At 51.2% G+C, this 14,677-nt stretch overlaps 2 protein-coding genes across 3 annotated transcripts in view; both read right to left on the bottom strand.

Annotated features, from left to right (window-relative positions):
* LOC109524162 (choline transporter-like protein 5-A) overlaps positions 1-10,551 on the bottom strand; it is a 14,806-nt gene extending 4,255 nt beyond the window's left edge. The window contains exons 1-15 of one of the 2 annotated variants that reach the window (XM_019883818.1): positions 10,519-10,551; positions 6,733-6,781; positions 6,409-6,482; positions 5,619-5,703; positions 5,326-5,410; positions 4,819-4,947; positions 4,275-4,335; positions 4,014-4,137; positions 3,498-3,581; positions 2,634-2,746; positions 2,387-2,518; positions 1,945-2,044; positions 1,770-1,862; positions 1,090-1,177; positions 665-933 (exon numbers count right to left, since the gene is read on the bottom strand). In XM_019883818.1, coding sequence (XP_019739377.1) covers positions 665-933; positions 1,090-1,177; positions 1,770-1,862; positions 1,945-2,044; positions 2,387-2,518; positions 2,634-2,746; positions 3,498-3,581; positions 4,014-4,137; positions 4,275-4,335; positions 4,819-4,947 — 1,193 coding nt within the window. In that variant the 5' untranslated portion in view covers positions 5,326-5,410; positions 5,619-5,703; positions 6,409-6,482; positions 6,733-6,781; positions 10,519-10,551. Of the gene's footprint in view, positions 1-664; positions 934-1,089; positions 1,178-1,769; positions 1,863-1,944; positions 2,045-2,386; positions 2,519-2,633; positions 2,747-3,497; positions 3,582-4,013; positions 4,138-4,274; positions 4,336-4,818; positions 4,948-5,325; positions 5,411-5,618; positions 5,704-6,408; positions 6,483-6,732; positions 6,782-8,141; positions 8,257-10,518 lie in introns of those variants that run through there. The other variant, XM_019883817.1, reaches the window with a different exon arrangement.
* A 402-nt stretch (positions 10,552-10,953) lies between these two features.
* LOC109524163 (epidermal retinol dehydrogenase 2) overlaps positions 10,954-14,677 on the bottom strand; it is a 9,504-nt gene continuing 5,780 nt past the window's right edge. The window contains exon 7 of the mRNA XM_019883819.1: positions 10,954-11,399. Coding sequence (XP_019739378.1) covers positions 11,303-11,399 — 97 coding nt within the window. The 3' untranslated portion in view covers positions 10,954-11,302. The remainder of the gene's footprint in view (positions 11,400-14,677) is intronic.

Here is a 14,677-nt window from a genome sequence, read left to right as displayed (position 1 = left end):
GGTGGACCCGTGGTGGAGGGGTGGTGACAAAAAAATGGGGGGGGGGGGGGGGTTGAGGTTCACACCATCTATCTATCTATCTATCTATCTAGATAAAAATATACAGTACCGTATTGGCCCGAATATAAGACGGCCCTGATTATAAGACGACCCCCTGTTTTTCAAGACTCAAGTTTGAAAAAAGACTTTTTGAACACCAAATTAATTTTTATACAGAAAATAATTACAGTGCATCTGAAACAAATAATTTTAACAATATATTTGAGAGAAAAAGCATGTTGTTTTGCCTCATTCAAATCTCAAGTGCAATCACATTCGGAAATGAATGGCTTCTGGTTTTGAAACGTAAATTACTTCATAACTTCTCAGCTGCCGGTTAACCTGGCCGATCTTCGACCCACTTTTCTCCAGATTGTCACGATGTTTCTCCATTTTCTGTCATCGCTTATATTATTTTCTTCTCTTTTCTTTTTTAATGCTATTTTTTTTATTTTTCTTCTTCGAGCTTCTGCAATTTTAATTTTTATTCTTCGGTGGCAGGGGTTCACTTTGGCCTGGGGAGTCAAGTTCAGCATTCGCTTCAATGATATCTGGCACCATCTAGCGTCGTGAATGGGTATAATGTCTAGACCCCGAATAACCCACTCCCGCTTATTTGTCCGACCTGAGTGCCCTGCCGAAGGACGACAAGAGCGGGCAAGGAGGGATGTCCTCGGGCTTCCTCTTGGCCCAGTAGTAGCTGGAAAACGTCCCGGCGAGCGTGCATTGTTCCAGGGCCGAGCCGAAGTTGACCAGCCATAGAAAGATCAGCAAGTTGGACATCTGGAGCGGGAAGATGTAACGGTGGTAGGCTGTCTCTCCGCCGTAAAATGCAAATAGGCACTGAGAACCAGCGCACGTCGTTTCTTTGGAGACGTCGCTTCTGTTGAAAGTCTGCCGCGTGAGAGAATGGAAGAAAGCGGTTACTGCAAAGGTTAGGGAGGAAAAAACTGCAAATACAAAAAATGAACCTATATTTCTAACTGTCTCGACAACAGAAATGGTTTCAAAGAATCTCTGAACTTGCAACTAAAAATGAGATGCTCTTACCTGCGGGTTGCAAGTGCTGTTGGAATGCGGACAGCTTCCATCAGGGCACACCACCTTATAGACGGCGTCACCGGAGGATGCCAAGTAACTGGTTTACAGCGTCAGTGAAAGAGAGATCAATTGAATGGCACATGAGCCGCATTGACCGAGCAAAGGCAAAGCACGTATGAGAGCGGGAGAATGAACGAGAGAATTGCCCGATACTCGAACAAGTCAGCATTGCTGACGATCTCCGAACCCCTCGACGCTGATTGTCGTGAATTGGGAAGGAGCCCCCTCGGCTCAAACCGCAGTCAAAAATGCCTCCTGTATTCCTCGGATGTCGGCTGGTCCGTTACCGACACATACGCTAGCTCGCAGGCTGAGGCAAGCGTGAGTTTCTCTGCTTTGCGTTCGAACGTGGAACAACCTCCTTTTTGGGGCCGCTCGACTGGAATTTGGGGACTGCGAACTTGGATCGTCTGTCCGATCTGAGATAAATAGTGCGAAGATAAAAATGTGCGTCCATCCTCCCGTCCACCCACCCGTCTGTCCGTCCACTTTTGAATCCGCTTCTCCTCATGAGCGTGCCGGAGCCTCTCCCAGCCGTCTTCGGGCAAATTAATATGATGTGTCGGACGGTCGGGGCAAATTTAACGCCAAGCTCTTTTGTGCCATCTTGGACCGTTTCTCAAGGATACACAGCGGTCACCGCCCAGTAGGAAATACAAACAGTCAGCAAGAGAAAAGTTACGAGCGGGTAGAAGAGGGTTGACACGACGTGGCCGACGGCTCTGCAAAAGAGTCAAAGCAAATAAATGACAACAGGCAGGAATCGCGTCGCTGCGTTGCCCCCCCCCATTCAGATGGACATACTTGCTGGCCTCTCTGAGCAGGGCAATGGCCAACTTGACCCTCCTCCTCATGATGACAAGGATCAACAAGATCGAAACCTCTGTCACTCCAAGTGCCACCACTGGGAAAGGCAAAGCGAGAACAAACGCGACCTTGACATGCATGCTCGTTGATGTCTGAGATGAATTGTTTGCTAATAGAGTTGCCCGCACGTCAGGATTGAGCTGAATCCCGAGACCGGCATCGTTTCAAGACCCATGACACGGATGGCTGCGGGAGAGCTCCTTTTTTTTTTTTTCCTTCCTCCCCAAAGCACGAGCCGTGAAAGACGACGCCCGTGCAGTCCCGCCCACTTAAAAGCGCCCGCTTTCAAGGTCCAGAAAGTTCTCCAGAAAACGCCCCGCATTTATCATTTGTCCAAAAATGACGGAAGGTGTAAAGAAGCGAAGCGCGACTTACGTACATAAAATGATCCAAGTTTCTCTGAGCTGTAGATAGACTCTGAGATCCGTCTGCAGTCCAACTTGCGCGATGGAGACGTCAGAACCTCGAGTGCGTCCCAGTGCGGCGAAGGCCACCGAGCAGTGCCACAGACCTACGTCGGACGGCTCGTTGAATGCCACTCCCAGCTCACAAAAATGAACACCGATTCTAGCGAATCGGGCGACGGATGCGTGGACGGACGGAAAAGGCGGGCGGGCGAAACGTACCATGTGCGAGGAGCAGCATGACAGTGATGACTGTCGCCCACAACATCAGCCCGGCTGTGAATCTCAAGAGTACGATAAAGGCCAGACTAAACAACAAGGACACCGCTAGACCTCTGAGGGGGAAAAAAACAAACAAACAAAAAAAAAAACGGCAATGAGAGAGAGGATCGAAGAAAGACATCAGCATCTGAAACGATTCGGAAACGCTCAGCCAAGTCATCATTGCCAACTTCTCAGTTCCCACGACACGTACGCAATCTGGACCGACAACGGGCCCGTTGCCGTCTTCGAGGAAACGACGCCGACGCGGCGTCACTCGCGACGTTGATAATGACGACAGCTGAGACGCAACAACCTCGTTTCCCACCAAAGGTCGGCAACCGGCTTCCTTGATGGTTTTCGTTTGAAGCGGGGCGGCTGCGCGCGCTGCTCAGTGTGCCGTGAATGACGTGGCCCGGATTTCTTTGCGGGTTTGGAACGCGAGGAGGCCAGCGACCGATAAACGCGGCAGAAGGTGACGACGCAAAGGAGCCCGTTAGGTCTCCCTCCGGATATCCCGCTGCGGGAGAGCTTTTCCCGAAATGACGCAATATCACTGCCGGACGATGTTGCAAATTCCGAGTGACTCGGTGAGGCGTCGGCTCCGTTACTACATCCGTGAAATTCGGACCTCAACTTGCACCGCAGCCTTCCGCTCTGAACGAGTGACCTCAGAGCTCCAACTGCTGTCCGCCATCACGGGTGACACAGAACCGTCACGAGATACGGTGACGTGAGCTACAGTCCTCAAAAGCGAGACGACGGTCAAGGAATTCCCAGGACATCATACGTGCAGTGGCTCCAAGTTCCGAGCACGCGAGTTACCCAACAATCCACGGCCAAGACTTGGCGTAGTCTTCCACGATCTTCAGGGCCAGCTGCCGAGGCTCCGCGAGTCCTCTGATGCCTCTGCAAAAGGAGCGGGCATCCATCAGCAAGGAATCACTCGCCACCTCAACCCGAGTGAGAACCTGCGGAGCCTCCTCGCGAAAGAAGGGGCATCAGCGTCAACCGCAACTCTGAACACAAACTCTGCCAGCTCGTCATTGCTGGATTTTTGGGGTTTTTTTTTGTCGTTTCTTTTCAACCGCCACATTATTAGCCACAAAACGGCTGCGGCTACAAATTTGGAAAAATACCGCTGCCACCGTGATAGCTTTGTTTCCTGTCAAAGGCATAAATGTATAAACAAGCTAATAGAACTGTTAAGAAAAAAAAAAGACGTTCAGTGTTAATCGCCCCGACTGGATCGGATAAGAAACAAAAACAGCATAGGCTTATTCCTTTGAAACACGCTGCAAACTGGGCTGCGTGGAAAATAGCCAAAAGGAGCGAGCGTACTCGGCGGCATCTTGGAGCTCGGTGACACTGCGCGCCGTTTCGAGAGCATCTTGGAACCTCGTCTTATTGGCCACCGTCGCCGTCCCGTTACGAGCGATCACATCTGGTAGACATCGTTGGAGAACTGACCGCGGCCCGCACACACACACACACACACACACACACACACACACACAATTTATTCATGTGATGTGGTGTTCCGTAATATGGCAAAACCTCATCGATTGTGAATAAGGTGACAACAACAAGAGTCATTCTTACATGGTCTACTTGGCACAATCACCGAGGGACAATCCTCGTCTCGCAGAACCTCCGATAGCGGCTGCAAGAAGAAGCCGAACAAAAGAAACGTGAAGCAAAGACCAAGGAAACGCGTTCAGAGTTCAAAAAGTGATTCCAAATCGAAACGGGACGTGGCGGGCTTTTGGAAATTAGCGTTCAATTCAAATCAACACGCAATGAAGTGAAGATGTTCCCGAGCGGTTTTCTCCACTCCAAATTGTCCCGGGGTGCGAGTGTGAGCGCCAACGGTCGGTGCCCCGGGCCGGCAACCGCTCGAGGTTGCTGCCTGAAGACGGCTTCCTCCGGCGCGCCCGGATAAAGCGGTTTGGACAATGGCCATATGGACGGACCTTCTTGAGTGCGCTTGGAGGTGCGGAAATTGGACCTGATTTGTCAAGACCTTTGGCGAAGGAACCCGTATTGAAAGCGGATCCTGCTTTGGCGGACAAAACTAGCGCTGCTCAATATCAAACCAAGCCAAGATGCGGATGGACTCGGTTGCGATGTCGATTGGGACCGGTACCTTGTCAGGGTTATTAAAACCAGGTTTGCAGAACTGGCTGTAATACTGCCAGGAACCGTTGCCCGCTTTGTGCTCCCGTTGCATCTCGGTATAAGTGGCAAATTTGTCTGGGCACCGTGACACACACATCTGAAAGCACAGGACGTCAAGACGGTTGGGGAATCATCAAGTCATTGGGCTAAACACACACACACACACACACACACACACACACACACACACACAAATATTGATTACAAGTGTGTGTGTCTGTGTGTACATTTTGAACTGTACCACTAAGAATAAAAGCAAAAAAAAAAAAAAAGGAATTGAAAAGTCAATTGAATGCGATTGGACAAACTGTTTTGCTATCGTTCTGTGGAACTGACACGAGCAAAAACAAATCGATCAGTCAATCAATGAACAGTAACAGGAAGGCGGAGGATTTTGGCGCGGTGAACAGCATACGCCGTCGTCGTCCATTGAAACGGAGGCACTTTTCAACGAATCCTGTTTTGCCGTTCTTACTTGAGTTGTTGGGCACCGCAGGTTGATGAGAAGAGAAGGGTTGGCACATTTCAAGATGTTGAAATAGAAGAGAATGGGCTTCTTCCTGCAAAAAAACACATCGTCGTCATCATCATCATCAAGTCGGCATTGTTAGCTCGAGTTCACCAAGGCACTCCACTGTCACTTGATGAAGTCTTGTCTTTGGCATGCCCAAGAAATGCCATTTATTTTGCCTCATGTCCTCATGAGATATTGTCAAGGCGTTCGGTGTGTAAATATGCATCGGAAGTAATGAGAAATGAATGACTCACGCATTGGAGGTTCCCTTCTGACCACAAAACTCGCCGTAACTGTTTGTTGGAAGGAGCACCTTCCTGGGGTCACCGTGGAACCGGGCTGGAAAAAGAGAGCAAAGATTTCACCCCAAAGGAAGTGATGAGCATGCGAGCGAGAATGAAACATTTTCGTAGTTTTCTCTTTGCTCCATTCCCAATGTACACAGCGACCTCGAGATTTCATCGACTTAGCGCGTGAGCGAGCGCTCGATATGCAACAAGGGTGACATTCTCCCATTCAGGCTTGAATTACGCGCGAGGCTTGCAAGAGCGGTGATTTGCACGTCCATACATCTGAAACGTTCACATTTGTGTGCAATCACGGGGCGGATTGGGCTCTCCCACCTCAAGGAGGAGGAGGAGGAGGAGGAGGAGTCCCAAGCACAAGCTCCAAACTCCCCTGACCTCCAGAGGTCACGAGAGGCCACGCCAGCTCCTTGAGCTGAGGAAAGTAACACTCGACTGGACACTGAACTCTCAATGGACTCAATGTTAAGTACCGTCTCTAGGGTATTCAGAATATTTGCCCCCCTCAATGCCTTTAATATGCCCCCCCCACCCCCTCTCTCTTAAGTGGAAGCTCTATAGGGGTGCTACAGAGCCATTTGTTAAAATCACCGCATGTGCCAACTGAAAATGATGGAGCTTATCGCCAGGCATGCAATGTTTGGGGAGTTTTCGTCCATCCGCGTTCAGGTCCTCAAAAATGCAACGGAGGGTGATGCCATACAGTCTAAGAAAGGCGCGTGTGCCGGAGAGGACTCACCCACTATTCCAAGGGCACCGTATGAAAGAACGGCAAGGAGAAAGATCCAACAGCAGAACACATCGGTGCAGCTTCTGTTGAGACAGGAGAAAAGGAGTCCGCCGTCTGTTTGGGAAATTTTCCTTCTGCAAAATTCGGACGTTAAACAGGCAATACAGGTCGTAGCGTTCAACGAAAAGTCTCTCCCACGTCATATAGGCCATCAAGGCAACGCGACACCGTACAATACAGCGACTTGATGAACATGAAAACGGTCAACGTGAGGCTGAATCCCGTCAAGTCGCGCTGAGCGGTCTTGATCACGAGTACGAAGAAGTGGCTGACCTTCGATGGACGGGACCCCTGAAGAAAGGATCGAATGGGCGTGGCTCACCTGAGGACATGAAAAAGATAAAAACCTCAATTGCAACGGAATCATCTGCGCAGCGAAACCAGTGAAAAGGGACGTTTTTAGAAACATAACAAGACTACAATCTACTTTTCTCGACTATCTGATACGATACTATCTAAGTCAATTGCGGTAGAAGGCGGGCTGGTCCCCAAGTCAACCTGGGGGGTAGTGGGGGGGGGTTGACTACAGCCTATGCAACCACCAGTCTGATGTTGGCAAGAACTCAACTCAACTGTATTTATCGAGCACTTTGAAAGAGGAAAAAAAAATACATCCACTGTATCCACATAGTGTGGATTGAGCAGCTGCATGATAAATGTCCAGGCTTGACTGTAAAGTACCAGGATGAGGAAGAGCGGGCGCAACAACAACGACCAATTAAACGGAGTCAGCGCCTTGGTGAAATAGGCCGAGCTCAGGTAATCCCATAGCATTACCCGAGCGTAATGCACTCTTGAGCTCATCTTAATCCGAGTGACGACTAAAATAGGAGCAAGTGGTTCCAGGAGCAACCCCATTGCTGCGAGTCAGACAATTCCGTACTGTGGATGGTGACGCTTTTGGAGAGTGGAGGATACCAGGCGGGAAATGACGAATGATACGGGCCAAAATGAAGGAAGGAGCACACGCTGGGCCAGCTGTCCCCCGTGGAGCCACATTTGATTTTCCACCTTCAATTCCCATCTTGCCGTTATCCAAAAGAAAGAAAACGATGAGGATTCCTCATCCTCAAGTTACCGCGAATGAAAAAGTCAAGCGCGAGTTAGCGTAGGGAGTCAATTTGCTCCCACCGAAGTAGGTGTGGCGGCGGGCTTGTTGAATTTGAAACCCGAAAAAGAAAGTGCTGCAGGTTCTCATACGCAGGCCAACAGGAAACAAACTCAGCGGGCAGCGTTGAAGTCCAATCAAGCACCGTCGCGCTCTTCCAGTCTTTCTCCATCACTTTTCCAAGCTGCTTTTGTCCGCATTAGCCGGAGCCTCGCCGCGGCCGGACAGCTTTTGGACTTCGTCGGCCTCGCGGAGAAAATGCACAAATGTGTACATCAAATATAAATGAACGTTTGTCAGCGAAGCGGCACGGCTGCCATTGGGATGTGGGACAGCCGCGAGGGTGTCCACGAGCTACAAGACAGCTTCAAACGGAGCGGGAGAAAATGGCTCAAGTCTCCATACGCAGTCATTAATTCAATGAGCTTTGCAACCAGAACGACAACAACAACAACAATTCAATCAATAATGAGCCTTCAACATAGTATTTCAGATTGGGACTTGTGATATTATGGCATGCTGAATGAAATGTGGCTTTGTCTCTTCCAGAGAATATTGTTGCTCCCTTACTCACCATAGAAGTGCTCAGCTTCATTGACTGTCGTGGCCTGAACAGCGGCCGAGCTGCTGGAGGCGTGCCGCTGCCGCTGCCGCGCCATGCTTGCGGTTTAACAACCAGAAGACCGGATGGATCGTTGAGTTTGCGGATTACGCTCACCTCTCTCTCTCTCTCTCTCTCTCTCTCTCTCGCTCTCGCTCTCTCTCTCTCTCTCTCTCGAACTACCTCATACTTGGTCATGTTTGCCTCTCACCATTCAAATCAGTCAATTCAAAGCATTTCAATACCTTCAAAGTATTTAAATACCCAATGCCGGATTGCTGGTCCCACATATTGAAGTTAAAAAAAAAAAGTCCAAACCACAAGCCATGAGACAAAATTCTTTGGAATGATCAGACAAAGATTTAGGTTCTTTTGCATGAATGCCAGACGGATATTCTGTTTCAAAGAAGTGCTCATCACCTGGCCGGGACCACCTATGAGACGCTCCTTAATACGATGGCGGCGTCAAAATGCTTCCGGGTCACATTCGGTGTCCTGAGGAGCGAGAAACGTTGGAATTTGAGAGACATGAGACGAGCCCCGCAACTATCCGGAGTACCGGGAAGAAATAAAGGAGTGCAAAATGGGAGGAAGAGAGGTCAAGCTGGCACTTGTGTGGCTGTCTGCCTCTGCAACATGACGCCGTGGCTTAGCCTCAATTTAGCGGACATCGGATTTTCTCGCAATTTTGACAAGGCCGCCAATTAAGGGCCTCACAACACGACAACTTCATTTGCATTCTATCGTGGTACTGTTGTATATGTTAGTTGTTCCATGTACAGCACTTTGTATGCAGCGATGGCTGTTTGAAAGTGCTCTATAAATACAGTTGAGTTGAGTTGAGTTGAGTGGCGGTGTCGGAAGGCAAAAATCCCAAACCGATGATTAGAAGTGTCTTACAGGAAAACGCCAGCAGATGGCAGCAGCGCCCCACCCAGGACAAGATGAGGCGACTGTGGGCCATTCGGGAAACTGGGATCGACTTTCGGAGGCCCGTCGTTCATAACGTCTATGTTGATCACTTCGTTTGCCTCATGTCATTCGTGAGTCTGAATCTCCCGAGAATTTTCACCCCGAGTCTTCGACCTCGCCCGTGTCAACATCAAATAGTTTCAAACGGTGAAAATCATCCACTCGGGTGACGGGAGCTCATCCCCGGCTGTCATCATCGGGGTGTCGCCCGGCTCCGCTCACGCAAAAAGCAACAATGGTTTCTCTCTCGCCATCACACCTTGGGACCATTTCGAGCGTTCCCTTCGGCGACCGCGCACGTTTTGGGGAATGTGGGAGGAAAGCCGAGTGGCCGAAGAAAAGCCACGCGGGCGCGGGGTAGAACATCTGGCCTGTGCCCGGAATTGAACCAGCGCACCTCTCGACTGGGAGGCGGACGCACTCAGCGGTCGTCCGCCGAGACCTCGTATTCTTTTCAAAAGATGACATGACTTGTGCCGTCTTTTCATTCCTGCTTTCACCGGCTAAAAGGACCCGAGGTGTGTTTGAAGAAAGTATTTTACCTCCACTCTATGACGCCAACTTTTCGTGCAAGCGCGAGCCATGCTGCGCAGACATATCCCAAAGCAACCGCTGTGGTGTCGCGTCTTAGAGAAAGCCTGTGGAGCCGCACGCATTCGCGAGTCGGCTCATTTCAGAATCCAGCTGAGTCGTCATCTCTTTGGTCGTTGGCTCACTCGGAGCTGGCAGATGTCGCTCGCCGTGTCGTCCGGATGTTCCTCTTGTGGAGTTTGGGAGGTCACAATCGCTGCCGCTTCACGCCCTCTCTCCCAAAACGCACTTTGGCTCGCGTTCGGCATCACGTTATCACACAGTTAACATCGAAGTGAAATACTGCCGGAACTCATCACGTGAACGCGCCATCTGGCCCGTAATTGCATCCTCTCCGACTTGAGCCATTTGACGACACCGCTGGAGATTTGGAGCGTCGAAACCGGCGCTCGTTCACGTCACCGTGTCGGGTCTTTCCACCCAAGATCTGGCGAACCGGCTCGAATCGTCGTGGCCAAGTGACGCCGGCTAGGAGCGGCGGCGCCTTCCGAGACGATGTTCCCCAGGTGGATCGATTCTCATCCGAATAATCCGGGCAGCCGCGAAACCCTGCGTATTTATCCGGACCCGCAACATGCAGCATATTGATGCAGGCCCGCTAATTGTGCGCGGCGACGGGTCGGCAACCGCGCCCCTCGCCCACAGACAGCTGCTCCAGCGCACCCACCAAAAAAAATTATAAGCGCGACCCGGAACGGAGGTGAGGTGTCTGGGGATCGTCTTCACGCTCAGACGAGAGCAAACCACAAGCTAGAGCAGTCCGTCAAGACACTGAAACAATACTCACCGGTGGCGGGTAACAACTGGAAACTTAGGTGATTTTGTTAATTGTCCTTTTATGTTTGAGCATCGTATGATTTCATGTTAGGATGACCTAAAGTTGGCAGAATTGTGGCAAAGGTCGATGATTGCGCCTTCACTGCGAGCGGCCCTTCGTCGGGCGCGCGGCAAGTACTTGTGGTACGCTACCGCCACCTTGTGGCCACGCGGCAACAGCATTCGCCGTTCACCAAAACAATGTCGCCAATGTTGTGGAAAAGGGGATTTGGAGTGGCGGTCCGAGTTCCAATGTTAAGAAAGACAAGTCGCACCTGAGTACACCTGAGAGGAGCGGCCAAAGGCGTGAAAACAATTCAGACGAGCGGCGTGGCTCTCCTCGGCAAAAGAAAGAAACACTGGTCCCACGAGTGACCGGCCGAGAATACAGAAGTGAAAAGGACAATGAACAATGAAAAGGAACAGTTGCTTCATTTGTATATTTGAATTTTCCTAACGCGCTACGAGGGCCCCGCCTGTCGAATCACAACAATCCGCGGCCGTGGACATTTCAACACGCTGCGACAAGTCAACGCGTTTCCTTCCATCATATCGAGGATTTCAGGTCAGCTCGGAAACGAGGAGAGAGCGCAGACTGCGGCTGCTTAAAAACCAGATTATACACAAGTAGGAGGACGGCGTCTCGACTGCCCCGAAAGCAAAGAGGACTCGATCTGAAGCGCTGACGTGAAAACTGAGAACGTCATCGCTCCGCCGCCATTTGGGTCATTCTCGTCTTCACGTCGTCTCTGGCCTCAGTCCTTTTTTCTGTTCCGGCCCTGGAACGAGTCCATCAAGTTGAAGGCTCCCAAGTAGTGACCGAGCAGAAGGCCCTGCTTCACCGGGAGGACACTGCGGGCGTGGAAAGAAAACAAGCAAAGAAAAACACCGTCAGCAGGACGTCACGGCGATGAATACTTGTCTGCATCGTTCACTTCAAGAAGGCGCGTCTTAGTTCTGCCCTGCGTGCGTGCAGAGACAACTCGGGCTCAATAATGACTTTGGAGACATTTTATCTGGATGCATGCGGCAAGTTGCAATCTGTAGAGTTCAAATAAATGCCCAATGTTCCGAAATGGATCCTTTTCCTGATTCATTGCGCGATCGCTGAAACAATCATCGAAAAACATCACGAGGACTTTGCTGAGTAACTCATGACTTTGACGGGACAGTGAGTGAGTTGGGAACTCAATTACTTTTTGGAAGAAGTCATTTGGATACGACAACTGATGACTTGTTTTTAACTCTGTTGTTGATGTTACGCCCCCCCCCCCAAAAAAAAATAGAATCATTTAGACATGATTTTGCGTGGGCAGGACGGTTCCTTCCAGTCGGGAGCTTCTGGAATTCAAACTTGTGAATGTTTTCCCTCTGTTCGTGTCGCTTTTCTACGCAGCCACTAAAAAGGAGGGCCGGACGCGACTTTGTCGGCGGGCTATCTCCTGGCTGACGGAGGTTGCGCAACCGAGGCGTTTGCCAATAGGATGGTCGGCCTTGGACGCGGTCAATATTGACCGACGCTTGAAAATGAAGTCAAATAGAATTGCTTGTCCAAATGTCATCGGGTGTTCCTTCGCGCAGCAGCGAGTGTTGCGCACACCGCTTTGGCATTCGTCGGCGTGAACCTGCCGTGTGCTGCCAGTTATTGTTTTACAAGTCCGACGGACCGGTGCGAAAAGTGCTGCGGGTGAAACAACAAAGCCGGTGGCGCCGTGACTGTCCCGCCACGGAAAAGAAAACGCTCTTTTGCCAGCAGCGACGCCGCCTTTTGTTTCTCGCCCTTAGGACGCCGAGCGGGCGCAAGCGTGACGAGCCACGGTGAGAGAGACGATAAAGAGGCTTGGCCACTCAACTGGCCCAGACACGGACACGAACCCCCGATCAAATAGCAACAGTTCCGGATGCTTTGCTTTTCATCCGATTAGCAAGCGTTCGTCGGCACAAGGTGGGTCATCTCGGGCCCATCCTACCACGACCACGCCATTCCGTCAAGCGCCTTTCCATGGCGACGATCCAGCCCCGCCAAAAATCAGTGGCGGCTTCCAGCTATTGGAGGACCGACACCCTCGGCGGACGACCGACGACTGCTTTCAAAGTGAACCGAGACAATAACGCTTCATGCGACAAGCCCTTCTTCCAAGTCTGCCTCCAACGCCTCGCTTTTAGCGGAATTAAAGAGCGGTGATGGGCGAGGCGCGAGCCTCATTTGCATGAAGAGGAAAGCTTTGCGAGACGGAATAATGGCTCTGTCCTCCGACAAATGGCCCGCACGGAGACAACGAGAACACGACACAGGAGAAAGCGTTCTCATCAGAGGCAACGCACGCGGGAACGCACGCGGGCCGCCGCATACACGAGGCGTGCGCACACCCGAATGCCGAGGAGGTCCCCGAGCCACTAACTTCCGGCTGACCGACGCTCGAAGATTCACGCAACGGCCGATGCCGACCGATGTCATCAATATTCGCGACTCGTCCCCGCCTGTCGGCGGCCGGCAGCGCGGCCGCCCTTCCTGTCGCAACCCACAGGAAGCGGGCGTTTGCAAAACTCGCCGGCGATGAGAAGACAAAGAATGAAGACGAGTCAGGGCGGGCAATCTTCTTCAAAGCCTCCGTCCGGCAACGCCCCTCGGCGCTCTTTGCTGACTCCTCGACTTATTTTCCAACGGCTGAAGCATCTCAACATTGAACCAGCAATTAGTCATAACCTGATGCAACACGCGAGGCAGCCGTTTCTATGCTGGTGTGGTGCTCCGGTTCCTCTATTTTGTACTCTAAAAGAGCAACTATGAAAGCCATAATGTGGCTTTTCAAAATGAGGAGTCAATTTGGGCCAGTTCACCACAAAAAAAAACATTAAAAAAATCCTTGCAAATCGATTGGTACAAATCCGGCCGCATTTTGTTTGCGGTCCAAATCTCCAGCGAATGCCGTCCTTTCTCTTTCTTTTTTTAAAATTGTGACACACCAAACATCACGTCGGGTAGTAAGTTGGGGTCTGGGGTTTTGGACTGCCGCGCTACTGGTTTGGCCACGGCGGGCATGTCTCATGATGTTTAACCCGCCGCAAGCGATGTTCATGCTCAGGATGTTTTGTGCGAAGGCTCAGCAGCGCGGCAAATGAAAGGGAACGTTTTTTTGTACAGCACGTCCCTCTCAAAGCACAGGCCAACGACAAGCCGTTGACGAGCGGCGTTCCCGCGGGGATGACGCCTACCTCCGCTTAAGTGCAAGATATTCTTTGAAAATGTCATCGCGCCGCCCTCGGGGGTGACGAATTGTGCGGGAAAAAGCATTCGCTTTCAAAGAGGCGCTGCTTTGTTTGATTTGGGAGACGTTCGTTTTGAAGCCGCGGAAATTGGGTTTGTGGAGAACGAGCCTTCCGTCTGTCCGTCCAGCCCAGAGCTCAAATCTGAGCCGCCTTCGGGAGGAATACTGCGTCGTCGCAAAAGGCGAGACGGCTTGGCAACTCGGAACGTCTCCTCGCGCATTTTGCGGCGCGGGCACCGAAAGTCCCAGCTAAGTAGCCGATCCCAAGGGGATTTGAAGCAGATCGCCGTTGTGGCCCAAGGACCCAAAAGACCACCCACGACACAAACTGTCCAGCGCCAACATCTCGGGCCGCCGTGACTGATTTGGATCTGCTGTCGCGAGCCCCCTCCGGTGACAATGTCGCGGTGCGGCGCAGACGTTCCTTCGCCAAGGTGTCAACTGCTCATCGTGGTCCGAGAGTTGCTCCAATGGCAGATTGCTCCCAACTGTCCGGCATGCGGGGGCGTTAGCACGCAGTGAACACCGGTTCTTGATACGTCCAATTGATCCAAACATGGCGGGCGATGACCCCAACGGCCGATTTGCTTCGCAAACAAATAACAGTCCTCCCCTCTTGATGTTTCACATAACACGGATTGTTTGCTTCAGCAAAGCTGGCCATTTCAACACGGCTAGAACGCGGACAAAGAATCCAGCAATTGTGTGTCAAGAAAAGACAAGAAAATCGAGGCCTTTTATCAGCACCGCTTTGGAAGCCCAATCTCTTGCTAAATGTAATAATGTCGGTGGTAATTGTTGTCGAGAATGAGCAGCGAGAGCTCGAAACCAGTGAAACAAAACCTAACCGCCCCCCCCCCC

Source organism: Hippocampus comes, unplaced genomic scaffold (genome assembly GCF_001891065.2).
Source record: "Hippocampus comes isolate QL1 unplaced genomic scaffold, H_comes_QL1_v1.1 scaffold159, whole genome shotgun sequence".
Taxonomy (NCBI): Eukaryota; Metazoa; Chordata; class Actinopteri; order Syngnathiformes; family Syngnathidae; genus Hippocampus; species Hippocampus comes.
Note: the sequence above shows the minus strand (reverse complement) of the source record. Positions and strands in the feature narration are given on the sequence as shown.